General features: G+C 46.4%; 1 protein-coding gene across 18 annotated transcripts in view; it reads right to left on the bottom strand.

Moving 5' to 3' along the window:
* The window catches only part of LOC135244961 (neurexin-1a-like), a 312,297-nt gene that overhangs the window by 201,083 nt on the left and 91,196 nt on the right, over positions 1-20,018 (bottom strand). For 11 of the 18 annotated variants that reach the window (XM_064317659.1, XM_064317660.1, XM_064317675.1 and 8 more), the window contains 3 exons: positions 5,023-5,324; positions 2,914-2,937; positions 1,645-1,806 (listed from right to left, as the gene is read on the bottom strand). In XM_064317659.1, the coding sequence (XP_064173729.1) occupies positions 1,645-1,806; positions 2,914-2,937; positions 5,023-5,324 (488 nt within the window). The remainder of the gene's footprint in view (positions 1-1,644; positions 1,807-2,913; positions 2,938-5,022; positions 5,325-20,018) is intronic. The other 7 variants (XM_064317664.1, XM_064317667.1, XM_064317666.1 and 4 more) reach the window with 1 other exon arrangement.

The raw sequence follows: 20,018 nt of genomic DNA, 5'->3' as shown, positions 1-20,018 counted from the left end.
CCAGAAACTAAAAAAATGGTACATTTACCCTAAGCAATTGATATAATTGGAAAAAATATTTTTTTCCCCCTCTAGAGTGAAAAAAAAATGTTACCCTGTTGCAGGTTACACTAAAAATTTCACATACGCTTTTCTGTTGGAATGGATTTTGTATTGGCCAGGACTGACAGCGCAATTTTTTCTGCATTTCATATCTCAGAATCATAAATGGGTAAAATATCAGTGATTTCGCAGAGTGCTCAAAGCAGAACAATCAATGGCTGGCAGACAGGTCTTTTACGTTTCACAGAAAATGGTGAATGAAAACAGACAGATACAGGGAATAAGGTAGAAGATGCACCAGATAGGCTGCTAAACCTCAATTACAAAACCACAGGTGGATTCCAGATACCAAATGCTACAAGGAGAACCAGTACAGCATACATTTTGTGACTGAGGAAGTCCAGGTGGAAAAAGAGAACACTGTTCAGACCTCAGGGCAGGTGAACTGTCCAGCTCTGGTCCTGAACAGCTTTAGACCCAAAAAAACCGGCCGCATTTAATCAACTGCTTTCATTCCTGTATTTAGTAGCAGGGATAACACAGAGATCCATTGCCTTCCCAGGTAATACTGTTGGGGACCCTTGACTTAAAAGTATGTTTACAGCCACCAGCAGCACCAGCGCCAACGTCGCACAAATAAAAAAATGGCACAGGTGGGCGGCTAGCGAGGCAGAAGCGCCGACACCTGGCCTGCCTTCCGCCGCTCGGCACTCTGGGAAGCCCCAGAGCGTTGCACTGCCGTACCGCGAGGATACGCACTCCGCTAAAGGGGCGAGGGGAACTGCTGCGGCCCGGGGCGAGGGGGGAAAAGAACATTTCACAGAAGAGAGGAAACAAAAACTTTCAGACGTTAAAAAGTAACCGAGGGGATATTTACTCCTGCGTCTCGTGGAGTTCCAGACGGGAGGGACAATCTCCATTAAACTGAAAATGTAAAATTAATAGCGCATGTTTTAACAAAATGAAAAAGGGGTGAATGCGAAGACCGAAGTCTAGCGGAAATAAGTATGAAGTGAGACGATATGAAAGATGCACACTACATCGCACTGAAAAAATAAAGTTTTTTGAAGGTATAGTAAATATCTCTCATCATGCCTAGGGCCCTACACCAAATTCATGGAAACTTTTAGTCAATTTCAATTTTCTATGCTTCAATATACCTAGCTTGCAAAAAGTGCTGCATTTTGCGGCATTTCATGGCAAACAATCGATTATGCGGGAGGAGCCCAATTTCACGGGAAGAAGCCGATTTCACGGTCCGTGACAATGTTTTTACGGCCATGAATTTGCTAGGGCCCTGACCACGGCATTATTATTTATTTGCTTTAGTTTATTTAGTTGATTATCAGGTACTTTGTCTTGATGGTTTATAATTGTAAAAAAAAAGTAGACAAATAAATAATATTTATATTCTGAATCACCAAAATAGCCGGAATCTCAAGTGTTCTGCAAACAGAATCCAACAGACATAAAGGAAATCGGCATAAATATGCTTGCGTCTCCAGAGTATGGGGTCTCTGAAGGGGTCTGAGGGGTTCAGGGGCAGCTGGAGAAGTGCACTCAGGAATCTGAAGAGAGCACACAAGCAGCGGGGGTGTTTACCTCTTTTAGGCAACCCATAAAGTTGTTGCTAACGGGCGATCCTGGCAGGTCGGCCGTGCTAGGACTGCCCCCGACATAGAAAAAGTCATCAGAACCTAGCATGGTGTAGTCCTCTTGTGTATATCCCGTGGTGGTCAGAATTCCATCCACAGATATTGTTACCTAGGCAACAAAGCACAGGAAAAGGACACGCTATACTTGGACACCTATAAGCTGCAGACTGGCTTGTTCCTCTTCAGGCCTAGGAATTTGTTTTCCTATGCTTTATTCACTTACTATGTGTTTTTGTCAGAAACCCATTTTCATGTCTGTTTCATTTTTTTTTTTTCTTGTTTTTCATTTTGTCCAGTTTGGTATTGCATTGTAGTCTGCAAGCCCCCGTGAAAAAGCTAAACTAGTTAGGGAGGGTTACTGATTTTCCAGACTAATGTGTTAGTATTGCCCCTACTGCAACTCAAAAGTAATTTAGCAGACACAAAAATGGTGTTAGTAGAATGTATTCTAGGTTAGTTTGGCTAGGGTACATATTAGTATGTTTAGCAGTTTGTTTCTATGTAAAAACAAAATTAAAACAAAACAACAGCGTGCCACGGGGTTAGATCAACAGCTCAAGCCATTAGAAGCACAACCACAATTTGCATTTGTTAATAGAGCCAAAAAAAACTCACAAAAAGTCATGCCACTGTTTTCCTTTTGCGTGCACGCACACGCAAAAGCAAAAGCGTTTTTCAGAATAAAAACTGGTCAAATTGAAGAAAATTTTTTTTGTTAAAAACAATCAAATCCACGTGATGGCACACTGAGTTGTGTGCATGCAGCATCACAATGATGGTCTCAAAAAATATATTTGGAAAAAAAAAAACAAGGACGACAACAAGGGCTTTCCAGCGAATCAGGTTAGGACGCATGGCAGCCGGCCAATCGCAGCAGGCAGTCAGAGCGCATGCCATGCAGAGTGAATGGTCATAGAGCTGGCTGAGCCAATGAGCAACAGGCGAGCCAGCCAGGAGAGTCCTCCTTGTAAACCACTGCCTGATGCTCCTGAAGGGTGAATCAAACAGAATTGGACAGGAAACAGGTAAAATAAGGAGGATAAACCAACAAATGACAAGAAAAAAAAAGGTTGTTGGAAAAAGTAAGCTGAAGAGTACCAACCGCAGTTCCCTTTCTGTTAATGACGTCTACAGTAAAGAAAGGAAAGAAACACAAGGCAAACCCAAACTAAGAGACAATTAGAATGATATCTACCGAACAATGTAGTTTGTTTACCATAGCGTGTCCAATGCCTGAGTGCTTTGTGGAAAAGGGGGGAGAAAGGAAATTAAAAACTGTGAACAGAATAACGATTGTTACTCAAAAAATATATGATGGTTACTAACAGGTTAGTACATTGCTTTTTGAAAGTTAAATAAGGTCTCGGTTAGTAGAATGACACATTCCATGAATGACATGTTAGTTTCTTAAAGCATGTTAGTAACATAGAAAAAGGGCAAAATAAGTTTAACAAGAAAAAAAGCAGACTAGCGACAGAGCTCCACAGTGGTGCAGGAACCAACCCTGAAATCTGTTACTCCCTAAAAACACCACCCTGCATCTTCCCCCCCAAACACCCCCCCCCCCCCCTCCACAGCCTCCATCCCGTCCCCACACCAGCCCACCCTCACCATCCCTTCGCTGGGCTCCTCCACCTCTTTCCGCCTCCTCTTTTGACGGTACATGATTGACAGACATCAAATGGCTCATAAGACCTAAAGCGCATCAGCAGACCCTCTTTAACGAAAGTCCTCATTGATTTTTAAAAAAAATATTTTTTTGCTCCATTGTTTTGGTCAGTTTGGATCGCGCCAAATCCTGTCGCCTGCAATTAACAAAAGCATCAATATGGGATTCGAGACAACTCCCATACCTCCTTCGGTCATATTGATGGACTTTAGGATCACTTTACTGCAATGAGACAAAGCAAAGGAGATCTCAACACAGAATGAAGAGAATGGAGATCTGCCTGCCCACGGATTCCCACCCCCCTAAGCATGCATTTACAATATGCATCGCTAGCTCATTATTTCTTTACTATTATCATTTTTCTGGAACGGCTTTATTCACCCTGATGTCAATTTCAAAGAAAGAGTTTCCCACAGTCTGAGCAGGAACAGCTCTAGAAGAGGTTCGTTAGAAGTGAAACTTTTTTGTTTTGTTGTTTGCTTGTTCGTTCCTCTCTCCCTAAGCCTGCATTTTAGGGAGGGCTGTACTCTCACCTGTTATGTATTCAGAGGGGGAACTCAAGGAATTGATCTTCCTAAACTAGACAAATAACCACAATTAACAGAGTCGAGGCATTCCATTTCTTTCTCCTAATTGAACTTGCTTCACCACTGCAAATGCACAGAGGGCCAATATATGTTAGAATGCTTTTCATCCCAAGGCCTATGTCTAAATATATCTATGCCTATATCCAACAAAGGACATTACCCACTCCGAACCTCAATGCCTCATATCTGCCAGTCTCTCTCGCTTTCTCTCTCATAGTGTAGGCCTGTGTGTTGTTAAGGTGAAGCACCCTTTTTGGACCACCATGAAGCTACAATCAAAAGGCTTTATCCTAAAAGAAGGATAGTAGAGAGACACATAGGGGGTCACACTGATGAGGGTCTGCTAATTGGGGGGAAAGTCAGAGCATGGAGCGCTCAGTTCGTTAGCGGAAAAGGAGAATTAGAAATTCCAGACACAGAGAGGGAGAGAGAGAGAGAGAGAGAGAGAGAGAGCAAGAGACAGTTTGGTGTGAAAACAGACACCAGCAAATTAGTGAGTTAAACAGAGTGGAGCGACAGAGGCAACTTCCTCTGTCTAACCCTTGGGTAAGACGTGTTAGTGCCACCGTTTGTCGCCAGAGGAGTCGTCACTAATTAACATATAAAAGCTTTTCCAATTAAAGGCTCTCCTCTTTAGGCCACGCGAACAGCCCTATCCCCTCGAAGGGCCACTCCCATTTCGCTGTAAGGGTGCAAGCTCCTCAGAAAGGAAAAGGAGCAGACCTGAGACCCAGGGCTAGCTTTGCAGAGCCATGCTACCTAGTTTGACTCATTCATTTCCTCACACAATATGGGGGGAAATCTTTCACTTCCAAACCCCGAACAATTCTAGATATGCCCCTGCTCAAATGCAGTACTCAATAATTATTAGCATTATTATGAATTTTTAAAGCTTTTTTTGTTTTCAGTTTTTGATATCATAACTGCAAAAGAATTACAGATGGGATCGATTTAAAATGCACGACTACTATAGATTGCAAATTTATAATTATAACTTCTTGTTATTATTTTATTTTTTTTGCTATTATCATCTCTAGGGTTATTCTGCCATCACCCACTGTACTGTTACCTGACGGAGATTCCTGGTAACTTTGACATCATGCCAATCATTGTCATTAAACTTCCCATTGACCGGCTCCACCAGAGCTTCGAAGGCCCCGGACCCCAGATTAATGACGAGAGACACCGCCCCGTTTTTCAGCGCCAGGTTGACGTAGTCGGCCGATTTCCCCGTGTGCAGCATCAGGCCGTTTCTCTGCTGCGTTTTGAACGAGAGCGTGATTTCATCGCTGCTGCTCTGGATCGGGTTCAAGGACAGGTCGTAGCAGAAGTATTCCGATCCTTTGAAGGTGGCGACGTATTCTTCTTTTCCTGTATGGGGGGGGGGGGGCGGGAAGAAAAAAGGCGCGTTGAGATAAGAAAAAGAAAAAAAAAATTAAAAAAGGAAGCCTTGGTTTTCTGTTGACTGCCTCAAAAAGTAAAACCAAAGAGAAAATATGCAGAGGTGGTAAATCTCCTGTGGTCGGGGAGATCTGCACATCTGCTCCTGGGAACTCGGGGGAAAGACATGCTTCAGAATATGAAATGTTGCTATGGCGCACAAACATCATTGATTGACAGGTAAAGCCCCACCCAAAGAAGCCACGCACACTCGCTCACAGACTTACCGTGCACAGAATTCTCCCATCGCACGTCGGGCTTGCACGCACAGTGTATTTAATATCCCCCACTGAACCCCAGAGGACCAAAAAAAACATTTACATTACCTGTGAGGTGAGCTTAGGAACACAGGAGCTGCGTCTCATACCTTGTGTTTGAAGGTGGGGGAGAACACCGTTACCCACAATGCCTTTACTGAAGCATCACAGCCCATTACCACATGGCAAAGGAACATACAGTCTGCCAATCAATCCTGCCATTTAAATGCACAGCCCACCATGAGGTAAATATTTGTCTACACAGAGATAATCATTTTCACCTCAAGAGGGCCTGATGCCAGTGTATTTACACAGCAGAAACTGGTAGGTACTATGCACAGTTTTAATTCTCACGAATGAAGTTAATCAGATACGCAAATTTATCAGATTTAATTAAGCCACTGACACCAGAAATCCTGATCTCTCTTTTTTTATATTCACACTGTACTATATAAGCTCCTACTTGTAAACTGGCTGACCGACCGAATGAATTTTGTGACAACATTGTAAAAAGAGCCTATTAAAACATTTCAGAAAAATATCCAATAAAATCTCAATAAACAGGCCTCACAGTGCAGTAAAAATGGCTTTCCTCATGTGCATGAAAGGCAAGGCTACTGTGTGGATGTGTGTGTGTGTGTGTGCGTGTGCGTGTGCATGCGTGTCTGCATGTGAGTGTGTGTGCGCACTTGTGCATGTGTGTGTGTGTGTGTGTGTGCGCGTGTCTGCATGTGAGTGTGTGTGCGCACTTGTGCATGTGTGTGCATGTGTGTGCGTGTCTGCATGTGAGTGTGTGTGCGTTCTTGTGCTTGTGTGTGTGTGTGTGTGTGTGCGCGTGTCTGCATGTGAGTGTGTGTGCGTACTTGTGCATGTGTGTGTGTGCGTACTTGTGCATGTGCTTGCATGTGTGTGCGTGTCTGCATGTGAGTGTGTGTGCGTACTTGTGCATGTGTGTGTGTGTGTGTGTGTGTGTGCGCGTGTCTGCATGTGAGTGTGTGTGCGTACTTGTGCATGTGTGTGTGTTGTGGATAGGATGAAGGAGCCAACAAGCTGGAGGTCACAGAGAACTTGTTGGCGAACACAAGCCAAGGTTCTTCATAATGACGACCATAAATAAACCCCCGCTACGCCTTGTGACTTAATTACTCACTCGCTCACAGAAATCCATCACAGTGTATGTATTGGCAGCGTACACTACCGCACACAGCAGCACTTACACGTGTGATCACACACGAGCACACACACGTGCACACACACACACGTGCGCATGGACCTTCAAAACCCCGCCAGACCACAGCGGATTTCTTATTGCATGGGCTACCAGCCTTAGCATTCCACTGACTTTTATTGGTAGGTTTCGGAGGGGGAAATGAAATGTGACTTCAGGGGCTGTAAGGACACTTCAGCCAATGTTCTACTGCGGTGCACAAGGGAAGGCACCTATCAATCATCACCTCACTTAACAACTCTTGGTACAAAGTGCCGCCATTTTCTTGAAGCTCATCTCAATGCCAACATGGTCATTCAATTCAAAGCCCCTCAGGGAGAGGGACTAAGGACCGCGGACCACGGCAAAGGGAGGAACACAGGGAGGAACACAGGGAGGAAACGGCGCAGAGATACACGCACGCTTCACATCATTACCCCTGCTCCTAAAAACATAGCTTGGGACAGTGGCACTGAGGGTGACACACCCCACAGTCTGGTGTTGAATCCTAACAGGGACAGAAGGATCATACCTCATGCCTCTGATAAGAGTCTGTCTGTCTGTCTCTGTCTCTCTCGTCTCTCGTCTCTCGTTTACAGCTGCATTCTCGTGGTGTTGAATGCAGTTGTAAATATTTCTAAAGCTAATAGAAATACACTGGAATATGAACACAGATTACTCAGAGTAAACCATAAATATTGTGGCAACGACTGTGGCAACAGCAACCACATCAGCAATAATACACTCTCTCTCTCTCTTTCTCTCTCCTCCCGCCCTCCCAACATTCACAGCAGTATACCTCACAGTGATATCCCATCTCTCCGCCTATTGAAATCAATGACCTTTCACGACGAAAAAACTGGAAGTTCTGTTTTCTGAACCTGCTGTGCCATCTTGGCTGCAAACCCAGTCAATCAAAAAATGTTTTTATTTGCTCTCTCTTTGATTTGATTTACCCACAGCCGTAGACATGCGTGTACACACGAGCCTCTTGCAAAGACACAGCGTCGGAAGCTTGTTTCTAAAACACGTGCATGCCCTCCGTTTTTAGAGCGGTGTCTCCCCTCCGCCGAAAATGTACTTTGTCATATCGATTAATTGCGATTGCTGTTTAATAACACCTATAATTAAAGGTGGCACTGGCATTTCTTCTTATTAATGGCCGGGCTCAGTCTCCACTGCGGTTCAGGAGATGGGACCAATATTGATTGAGCAGAAGTTGTAAAATTACCCGCTATTCAAATCCAATTAGGAACACAAAAAATGTATCGAGGCAGCCAGTTTGCGGCTGGTCAGTGCACCCCCAACGGGAGCAGTCAATTAGGCGTCTTGGGAATGGTTGGGGAGGAAAAAAAAGATAAAATCGCACAAAGCGATCGAAAGCCAACAGGGGAACATATCAACACAAATGAGAGGCATAAGATAAATATCTCATTCCGATACACAGCAGAAGAGTAATATAAAAACACACTGCCCTACAATAATAAATTACACCTACACACACACACACACACACACATTTTTTAAATAATAGAACAGCCCTTTACTCCAGATTGTTTGTTCCTTCAAGGTGAACATGACAAGGGTGTGCGTTTTGAAGGTTATGACCGCTGCGTTTCTGACGGGGCGACTACGAAACGCGTTCACGCCACAAACACAGCGCCGTAACCGGGAACGTCCGCTTCGCAACAGAAATTCATTAATTGGCTGAAGGAGAGTCGGGCGAGCCGGGGACCAATCGCCAGCCCCCGTTTAAAGGTCTGCGCAGGCGCACAGGAGACGCGGCGCAGGCACGCAGGCGCCGGGGCGCGCGGTCCAGGACGCGCTCGTTACGGCAGCGGAGCGAGCCGCGGCTGAGCCCTGTCAGCGGCCTCGTCACTCACTTCGCCGTGGCAGGGGATATGACATCACAGGCCTCCGTATGAATCACCCTCTCTCTCTCTCTCTGTCTCCCTCTCTCTCTCTCTCTCTCTCTCCCTCCCTCCCTCTCCTCCCCCCCCGGGGCGATCTGCTCGCCTGCGCGCAGAGAGTGGCACCCGCAGCACAAAGCCGAAAACGTGGCACAGTCACGTCAGCGAGTAGCGAGTTAGCTGTTTTTACTGCGCAGTTTTCCCTGTTCTTTTGCTTTCTAAATACACATTAGAAATCCTGTTGATATATACAGTATACGTATAGATTACATAAACCATCTAACAGTCTAATACAGTATGTATTAAGAAACCGAAAGAAAAGGGAAAACCACACAACTACTACTACTACTACTACTACACAAATTATTAATAAAAAGGAAGTGCGACACGACACCATTAAGCATTACAGAGGAGCAGTTGGTAACGACTTGCAAAAGACGGCCTTAATTATTAATGGCGACACGTTTTCATTTACAGAGCAGCGTCTGATTGGGTCACGCAGCGACCCCACCGCTCACGGAAGCCGCTCAGCGGGACGCTGAAGCTGTCGGTCTCCCCCCCGCTTCAGTCCGTTCGGAAACCGAACTCCACAGAACAGAAGGTGGGCTACATCACGCGACTCTATCCTCATACCAACCGACGCGTAAAGTTTAACCATCAACGCTGTACTGTTGAGACAGCGGCGTTGCAGCAATGTTGTGACAGCGTTGCACCAACGTTGCAGAACGTTGTCAGCGCCTGCACGCACTGAACACGTTTGGTCCGCGCAGGCTTGCACGCGCGCGTGTTCATTCGTGGCTGACCAAACACAGGCTTTAAATGTTTCAGCAGCATGTGAATAATGAACCACCATACAACACAGCGTGTGATTAACAATGCATAATTTAACGAGCTGCCTGGAAAAGCTCTATAAATGGATTAGAAGTAAAATAAATGTAAGTCACCCGGTGGCAAAGCAGTAGGCCTACTGATAAACTGGATAAAAATTCAAACATGACCAGCTTCAGGTAGTGTGACATATATAAGGTGCGAGGCTAATGCTCCACAGAACACTCTTAAGAGCCCTGACTTTGAATTTAAATGAAAACAGTTTTATTAAATCATGCAGGGCATCATCTTATAACAGCATTGTAATTGTTTAATGGAGTGCTCTTTATTCTATTTGAGGGGGAAAACAGCACGATTCTGCACCTCCCCTACACTAGATGTGGTACAGTAGACATATCTGGAGCTGCCTAATAAGGTCTGTCTCTCTGTAGATCACGGACCTGTCAGTTATCCATCTTGGGTGAAGGAACTGGAATACAATTCTGGCTTGTCACCCACGGCAATGCGGAGCTGTCAGTCATGTGTTGTGAGAGGGGTCAGTGCAGCAGGGTGTCTGGGGAGGGTGTCATTGGAACCAAATTCTATTATGGGATGGGTGATGGATCTTCGTGGGTTTTCATCAGCAGGGGGCCTAGCGGCTATGGTCGGTGATTAAGACACATTCATGTGTATTAATGAGACAGATGAACAGGGCAGTAGACTGCTCCCTGCCCGACAAGAGGTTTTATATTAACAAGCCTCACAATCACAAGTAAAGCACAGTAGTAATATTAATAAGAGGAGGAAGAACAAAAAGGAGGATATTATTTTTATTATTATTATTATTATTATTATTATTATTATTTTTCTTCAGAATTTCTTTATATGGCCATATAATATCCCATAATACTAGTGGGCTACCAGCCAATGTGTGAGGATCATTCTGGCACAAAATGGCTGCCTTGCATCAGCCAGGTGGATTCAACAGATTCATGGATGTTTGAGGTTAGCCTGCTTGTTTGCCTTAACACAGAAAGGCAGGTAAGGTGCGACTGGTCTCTGTAAACGCGTCGGAAGGAAGAGACTCCAGGGAAGGGGCTGTCCTGGGAGACAAGCTAGGCCCACGGTTTCAGTTGCAGCTGGTACACAGCACTTCCTGTTGTTCACAATCCCGTTCATAAACAACCACACCTGCATCCCCCCACCTCTTCATGAAGAAGGAGGAGCTGAGCATAGTGCTTCTGTACTCAACCCACCCCCTCCCCCCCTCCACAACCACCAAACTAGGTTCAACCGAAGTTCAGTTTCCTTTAATAGCATTCTGCTTTTAATGCCCATCTCTCCACATTCCACAAGGCCTGCACTCAAGAGAGCCAGAAACTAAAGGTGTCCATTTTCAAAGCCACTAAAGGTGTCCATTTCCAGCCACTTCAGCCATCGTATGGCTTTGGCTATCACATTCTACGTTTCACTCCTCTTTTACACTCATTCTTTTGAGTGACAGACAATTAAAAAGATACGGAAGTCAGTGTCACAAAGTCTCGGTAAGCCTCTTATACTATTATGGAGAAGAGCTCTTCGGAAATATTGCACCCTTTAAAATGTCCTACAAGACCTTAGCATTGGCACAATCACATCTCAGATTGAATACTCTATGGCACAGAAGAGTACAGAATTGTTATTGTACACACACACACACACACACATATATATATAATGAGCAAAGCTTCATTAAATCTTACTGAGAGGGGGCGAAAGGTTGCTAGGGTTCAGCATGTATACACTCTTTAATGAAAGTATCAGCAGTTCCCCAGCTGACATGCAGCGCACTGCTGGCTGTTTGGTAGCACTGAGGAGAGGAAAGGCTGCTGTGATAAGGAGAGGTGAGCAGCATGGTCACAGACACAGGAGCCAACCAAGCCGAAGGGCAGTAGGCATTAAGCAACAGAAAACTGTCTCCCACACACACACACGCACGCACGCACGCACGCACGCACGCATACACACATGCACACAGACAGTACTTCACACAAACTGTCAACTTTTATCTCCTTTCTGGTCAGTGCTCAGTCAGGAGGCTGAGGTGAGAGATCAGCTGCCTGCAGCCAAAGCCACGGGCTACCAGCTCCAGAGATGTGTAATTACACCAGCACACGCGTACGCAGGGACTGACACTCCAATACACATACTGAGCCGTGCAGTCACATCAACATGCACAATGCAAATCTCACTCACACTGTCTCACTAACTCACTCACTCACACTCTCTCTCTTTCTCTCTCTCACTCACTCTTACAAACACACACACACACACACACAGGTAGTTTGTCTCCCAAATCAACACGCAAAAGTGACCTTGGTGCAAAGACATGCAGCCATCGCACTGAGAGTAACAGTACTGTATCATGTTGGAGAAGTCTGATAATGAAACAAACACGCACACTTACCAGGCCTTCTGAGACCTGGCTACAGCACCACTCATTTTCTCCTCTGGGTGCTCTGAACTGTGTGTGTGTGTGTGTGTGTGTGTGTGTGTGTGCACGTGCCCGCTCACTCCAATAAACGCAATTAAGCGAAGGAAGGCAGAGAACTTCCGCGCAGAGAAAGAGACTTCAAAGGTGGCCATTAACTCCCATTTTCCTCTCGCACGGGTGATTAATGCCAGAGTGAAAAATAAAACGAGAAGTGCGATACGAATTTCACTTCCATTCATATACTGCGCCAGTGTCTCCACGTTTGTTTTCGTATCTCTCTCAGGCTGGCACCAGAACACATTTCACCCGTCGTGTTCAGCGGCTCTCTCCCCGTAAAGAGACGGTGTGTGGCAGTACCGCTATGCTACGGCAGCAACGCTGAAGAGAACGAGGATCGCTAACGTGCAGCGAAGACGTGAATAACGTATCAACAGAAGCGTCATTAGCTCGCCCAGCCTCACGTTTCACATGCGCCGCAGGTGCGTTTTATTTATCAGGCGTCGCATTGTCTACCTGTTATATAATTGATCGTTAGCGTGTCACATTAGCAGTTGATCTATTATCGCTGAAATTAGAACCACGTGTATCTGATGCTCACAGGAAGCGTATGGAACTTAAAAAAAAAAACTGTTAAAAGGGAAATTTAACTCTTGAAATGTGTAGGCCCCCCTTGTGTTCCTGTGTTAAATGGGGCACCACAACACTCGTTTTTCCAACAGCTTCATTTGTCATTAAGAGGGAAGATGGGAGGGGGGGGAGGGAGGGAGAAAAGGGGAAGAGGGAGAGAAAAGGTGGGAGAGAGGCACCGCACACCTAGCAGGATCTCACACACACTTATGACATTCCCCCTTAATTGGCCAACTGCCGACAAGGTGCTTCAGCATTTCGTATAAAAATGTACCACCCCCCATCCCCCCATGGAGGAACACGTCTCCCCCTGCCACCCACATACTGGCAGCTGTTACAGAGAGCGAGGATCTATTTCTGTCGATGAAAACACACATGCACACACACACACGCACATACAGACACGCACACACACACACACATACACACACACAACAAAACATTACACCAATGCAAAAAAAATTAAAACAAAAACTCCTAATTCTCACTGCTGAATTCCTGAGGATCCTAAAAGAAATACTGTAAATACCATAGATTATACAATCACACAAATATAAATATATATTTCTTTTTACACAATGGCCTACTATAAATGCACAGTAGAATGGCAAGCCAAGCACACGAAGTAGTGTGAAAGGAAGAGGGGTTCCTCGACTGCACAAGGCCCTTAAGGTCCACGCACACCAGCGGTTTAGACTGAATAATGTGTTTTAAGTGGCTGCGCTGGAGCTCTCCAGGTGCACATACAGGATATCCGTACAGGGAGGAGGGGAGCAGGCAGCTCCGTTAATAAAAGTAGAGCACAGCAACCTATCCTGGCCTCCATCTCAGGAGGGTCGAGCTCCCTTCTCCAAATACAGGCGATCCAACCCCCTCCCCCCCACCTCTCCCAGATAAAAATACACCCAGCGGGGCATGTCACTCCCCACATACACCTTTGTGTAAAAATCACTTCCTGTGAAGAGCAGAGCAATCTCCCCAAATACGCTTTCCATGTATACCACCTGGAACACTGAAACACTGATACTATGTGAACAGGGAAGACAGAGAGAGAGGAAAGGGTGCAGAGTGGGAGAGAGGGAGAAGAGGAGAAAGGAGGGGGAGAGGAGCACACGTAGGGAGCAGGAGATAGAGAGCTGGGGGACAGACAAGGATACTCCATGCGACCTGTCTCTCTGTGTTAAGGTGAACGGCGATGCCATGTCACAGATCAAGGACATTACGAGCTGCGGGGCTGTGCAGCACTAAATAAAAACAGGGACGGGGAGTGTCCCAGGACTCCACTGTTTACTGTTTATTAGGATCCCCATTAGCTAACGCCATGATGTCAGCTAGTCTTCCTGGGGTCCGACGCTGTTACCCCAGAGCCAGTGTTAATGTTTTGCTATCTCTGTCCAGGCCCACAGGCCCATAATACTCTGGATTGCCCCTCTGTGTGTGTGTGTGTGTGTGTGTGTGTGTTTGTGTGTTTGTTTGTACATCCTGTCATAAGATCTGAAATCACTGAGTGTAACAAATGTGCAATAATAAAGGAAATCAAGAAGAGGTAGATACATTTTCATAGCACTGAAAGCGTTCAGAACTTTAGCTCCCCTAAAATGGCACTATGTAAAAAAAAGAGCAGTAACTCCTACATGGATCACACGATACGGATTTAAATACTCTCAAATTTAAACTGATAGTCTGCGCTTCCAGCTCGTCTTCATTGTTTTATTCAAATCCAAAGTGGTGAGTACAAGCCAAAACAACAAAAAGTGGGTCAGTCCCGATACTATTTTACTGTATGTAAGTATGTACACAAACACACACACTTTTTAAAACAAATTTACGCATCCGTAGGCCTCCTTGAAAAGGAGGTAAAATCCCTAACTAAATAAAATCACGTCATTATTGTTTTTGTGTTTTCTTGGTTATCTGAGGCAGAATACAGCTGCTTGTCTCCCAGTGAATGGCTAGGCTCACACATCACACAAACGGAATATGAATGTTTTTGCGAACCTTTTCCGGCTGTAATTAAGCATACAGTCATTGACTGGGTGAGCTGCCTGCACTACACAACAGCGCTATCTTGGATGCACCATTAGATGGCACCAACAAGGACATTCCCCTCAGTAGTCACAGCCTGCGCGCAGAGCCTGTTCCAGGGAGCAGGGAAGTGTCTTCTCCTCCCATAGCCACACGGCTCTAGCGTTACATGGAGAGAGAGAGCGGCTCGTTACCACGGCACCCAGAGCACGTTCAGCCTGAGATTCGATCATAATCTCTGAGAAAGCAGCCCAAACGGCCTGGACCTGCATGAGTCTGTACATCTGAGCCCAGCGTTCCTAAGAGAACACGGGTCCAAGCTTACACACGCGCGCACGCGCACGCACACACACACGCACACACACGCACACAGCGCACACCGCCACGCGCATCAACGCGCCACCGCGCACCACGCGACACAGCACACGCACACACCACGCACCCAGCACACCCGCACACACCGCCAACACGCCACACCGCACACACGCACACACCAACGACACGCCACACGCCACACACCCACGCACACACACACACCCAACCACACACACCACTGGACTCAAGCACAGCTACACCTACACTCGCAGAAAAACTTACCAATGCAGAAATAACCCAGCTCTGTCTCAACCAACTTGTCAATGTGACCCTCCTACATGCAGTCACTCGCGCAGGAAGGCCTATTATTTTTAAACCTGCCTTTGCAAAATTATGTTAATTCATGTGGAAAGGCAAGAATGCAGGTGTGTGTACGCGTGTGTGTGTGTGTACATATGTTTGTGTGCGTGGGAAGAATGTCATGAGTGTGATATTGCAGTCATTGCACCACAGGCAGAACTTGACAGGCAGTGCTTAGAAGTGAATTATTAATGGAAAAAAATTGTCAAGTTTAACTCAAGTCATTGAACAACTAGGATTAAACTGAAACACACAGGTGTTGAAACCAATTTTATGAATTATTATTCTTTTTATTATTATTATTATTTATTTTATTTTTTTACAATTGCTCATAATATCTGTTGGCAAATGCTTTTGTTTGGACTCAAAATGACTGCGCTTGCTCAGTAACCAATATTTTTGGCTAGTGAACATTACTGATTCCAGGACTGTGGTGAATGTTCGTACTTGTCTAATTTTCAGACATTGTAACATGCATTGCCATTTTCATGCTTCTGTTTTGGCCCTCAAGAATTTTCATTTAGTTTTCAATTTTATTTATTTATTTTTAATCAAGGCCCATTCACTGAATTGTTGCTTTGGGAGCATGTTACGTACAGTGCAATTCTGAGCCCCAGTGATCTTACTGAGAACCACAAAGCCGGTCAGCTCACTGGACTCATATCAAGCGCGAACATTTGGAAAAAGTGAAGCCATAATGATCATAATAAATAATGAATTTAAAAAACTGTAATACTCTCACAAACATGGCCGACACAGCGGAAAGAAAGAGAAATGCAATGAAAGGAGCCTGCTCCATTCATTCACCTCTCTATCTCTCTCTCTCTCTGACTTTTAACACACATCTTTATTGGCACATTTACTTAAATCCGATCTTTCACAATCTACAATAAAGTAAGGGTGCTATGCTAGGTAAAAATCAGCATGCAGAAACCAATGAGACAAGCTATTAACTAAACATTCACATCTATTTACCACTACCACCTCTTACCTAAATCAACAAGCATCAAAAAGACAAGACCAAAACCTCTTCCTGTTCGACAATACATACTAAAAAGACTGTCTCCCTCTCTCTTTTCTCTCCCCCCTCTCTCTTACCCTCTATTCCTTCCTTTATCTCCCTCTCCTCTGTTTCTCTCTCCCTCACTCTCCCTCCCTTTCCTCCTCTCTATCCCTTTTTATCCCTCCCTTCTTCTCCTCCTCCCCCTCTCACTATCTCATCCCTTCCCCATCACTCTCTCCCTCCCTCCCTCCATCCCTCCCCAGCGTTCAGAGTGACAGGCAGCTCGCCCTGCTTCAGCTGCAGGTCTGACGAGCTCGGCCGCGTTGGGATTCTGAAATTAGGCAGATATTTGGGGCCTTAACGTGCAGACGTTCCCTCAGACAAGGGTGGAGTCGAGAGGCAATAAAAGCACGGCGCGGAGGAGAAATTATTCATCAGCAGTTAACAAGCCGTAATTACAGAGACAGACCATCTCCACGCGCGCTCCGGACACTTTGAGGGAAACCGGGACTAATGTTACGGTGTCTCCCAACACCGGCATTCAATTTAATGCAGTCATTCCATCAGATACCAAGCAAACATTTAGCAAGGCTAAGAAAAGCAAGCAGCCATGTCAATAGATCTATGTTTAAACATGAAATAACTCCTCCCCCAACACTCTCACCCTCACACACCACATACGGAGGAAGTGTTTTGATGATTATATGTGCAGTAATTCACATATGAATCATGGCAACGACTCCATTTTATTCCAATGGCTGCCCATGTATTTATCAGTCTCTCCATCATATTTTGGGTTCCATTTTGAAATATTCTCCTGCCGCTTAAAAAAATGAAAATCACCCTCAGCTCACTGGTTCTTCAGTTAATTTGTCTCCACATTTTGAAAACTGTAACATTAAAATTCCAGACGTACCACTGCGATCCCCCCCTCCTCCAGACATCACCGCGCGTCAGATACAACTCCGGCTCGAGATGACTTTGTGCTTGTTTGTTACGTTAACTACACGCAAGGTTAATCTGAAGAGAAGGCGATTAAATTTGCAAGTGATAATGAGCGTGTGTGTGTGGGGGCCGGGGTTGGGGAGGGGGGTGTGGGGGTTCTGTGGCAGACATGGGCTTGGCATTTCTGATCAGATCGGCCTCGTCGCCGACAGCTCATTAGCAAAATGCTTCCAATTTTTCCCTCCCCCCGCTTCCCTCTTAGTTTGTGACCTCAGCGCTGTCAGAAATATTTTCCATTCAGCAATGCGCTGCCATTTCAGAATGACCTCCATCCCCCTCAGTTAGGTATGAACAAAGTGGAACAGGAAGCAATTTGGGTGAATTTTATGAAGTATAGCGCAAACCACCATTAATCGACTGGCTTTTTTTATTTATATTCCAGGGCGGAACTCGCCGGAAAAGTAATGGGACGAATGCGAGAACCTGTTAAAATGTGAAATGACCTCATCAATTTGTGCCCCGGCGACACTAATTGGTACATTACGCGCCGGTTCACGGCCGGTGTTTAAAAAGCAAAACTGTGATCGCAGTGAGATTATGAAGTGCTGCAGAACTTAGCTCCTCCATTACGACCTTACAGAGCCGGCACATCCAAACTGCACATGACACCAGAGGCCCTTTTCCAGACACCCCTCCTGTCCTCAGACCACCCAGCAGCAGGACAGGCTCACTGAAGACGGCTTTCAGTGCATTTTATATAAGCGTGCTGCTTTTGAAAGAGCAGGGCGCCTGTGCCTGTACCATCGAGCCACAGTCAGGGCCTGCTGCGTATCCACCACAGGCACCGTCTATGAAAGGACCCTAACAGCGAGGCTCAAGTGCAGTCTGCTCCCATCCACTGGCGCTGCAGAAGTGCATCTAGTCCCTGGTACTGTAATCATGAGACAGTGGTGCTGGAAGTCAGTTTGCCCTGACACCTGTTGTTACCGCCACCCTCCCCCCCGTCACTCTCCCCGACCCTTTCCCGCCCACGTAGCTCTTTGTTGCAGCCTCCCCCGCCTCCACCCCCCTCACCACAGGCACACCCTGGGCAGCCGGCTCGTCTGAAAAGGCAGCTCCTGCTCAAACGCTCTATCCTCCACAGACCAGCGCAGTGCAGGCACCAAAAGGCAACTCCGTGAGATCAGATGGCTCATCAATGTCCAAGCACTGCTCTCTCTCTCTCACTCTCTCACTCACTATCTCTCTCTCTCTCACACACACACCGCTCTCTCACCCACAGCTCTTTCACACAAACACACACACACCACTATCTCACCCTCTCACACATACATGCACATGCTGCTATCCCTCTCTCACACACACTGCTCTCTGTCTTGCTCTCTCTTTCTCCGTCTCACACTCAAACACACACACACACACACACACAAAGGTCCTCTTCTATAACACAAAGCGCTTGTGTGTGCTTTAATAAACATGCTGCTGCGGCGGGCTGTGATATGCCTCCACACACTCCTCCACCCCCCCCTCCCGTACGCATCTGCTGGAAAAGGTCAAACCCGCACTGACGTTAGCGATGTGACGTCTCGGGAAGCAGGAACATCACCTGCACGCCACACACCACACACACGCAGCTTCATAACTAAAACATGCAGTGGGAACGCTGTTTCACAAAGACCGACTTCATACGTGCGTACAACCATACGTGCACAAAACGCTTCCGTTCCCTTATGGATTTACACTGACACAGCCTACTTCTGCCCGTCATGCACTGAACACAGGCAGAGCTGCACATTTAATGAGCGCTGAAGTCGAGCGTGTTCGTCTCATTTAAACACGGAGAACGCGCGGTCTGCGTGTCACAGAGGAAGCGTGCGTACGGCCGCGTGCCTAAAACACGCGCGGGAAGAGGAAGTGCCCCGTTCGATTCACAGTGCCGTGCAGACGGAGCCGGCCACGTGTCTGACGCATCGCTAGCGAAACGAGCGTCTCCCGCTAACCCTCTCACACAGCTGTCTGCACAGCACGCGTGACGCACGCCTGCTCACGCACCGCTCCTGCACGGAGGGGAAAATGAGCTCCCCCCCCCCACCCCCAAACATGTGACTATAATTTTTTTTTCTTTTTTTTCCCCCTCAGTTCAATATTGGGGCACTTTGATTCCAGATCTTTGTGAGAAAGTGCTGTGGTGAGATGGATTTGTGTGTGTGTGTGTGTGTGTGTGTGTGTGTGTGTGTGTGTGTGTGTGTGTGTGTGTGTGTGTGTGTGTGTGTGTGCGTGTGCGTGTGGGTGTGTGTGTGTGTGTGTGTGTGTGTGAGAAGGTGCTGACCAAGCGAGGGAGAATTACTCCTTTGTCATGTCACCACTCCAACGGGGGGGAGGGGGGTGCGGTTGGTGTCATGCCGGTTCGCAGGTCACGTCGTGCTCGGTGTGTGACACGTTATACGGTCTGGTTGCGAGGGACGCCACTGGGAGGCGGGACTGAAGATGAGGTTAAAGGTCAAGGGTTAGGACGAGCTGAGTGTGCAGCGGTCTGATGAAGGGCTGTCAGATCATGAGCTCAGGAAGAGCAGCGTGCCTGCAGATCTCCTCAGATTATGATGGATGCTCTACCTGGCCTGGGTAGCAGCTGACTGCAGTTCACTTCTACCACACATTCTGACAGCTGTGTGATACGATTTATGTAAATATAAATA

The sequence above is a fragment of the Anguilla rostrata genome, chromosome 18, assembly GCF_018555375.3.
Source record: "Anguilla rostrata isolate EN2019 chromosome 18, ASM1855537v3, whole genome shotgun sequence".
In the NCBI taxonomy this organism is placed as follows: Eukaryota; Metazoa; Chordata; class Actinopteri; order Anguilliformes; family Anguillidae; genus Anguilla; species Anguilla rostrata.
This window is presented reverse-complemented; position numbering and strand designations above follow the sequence as displayed.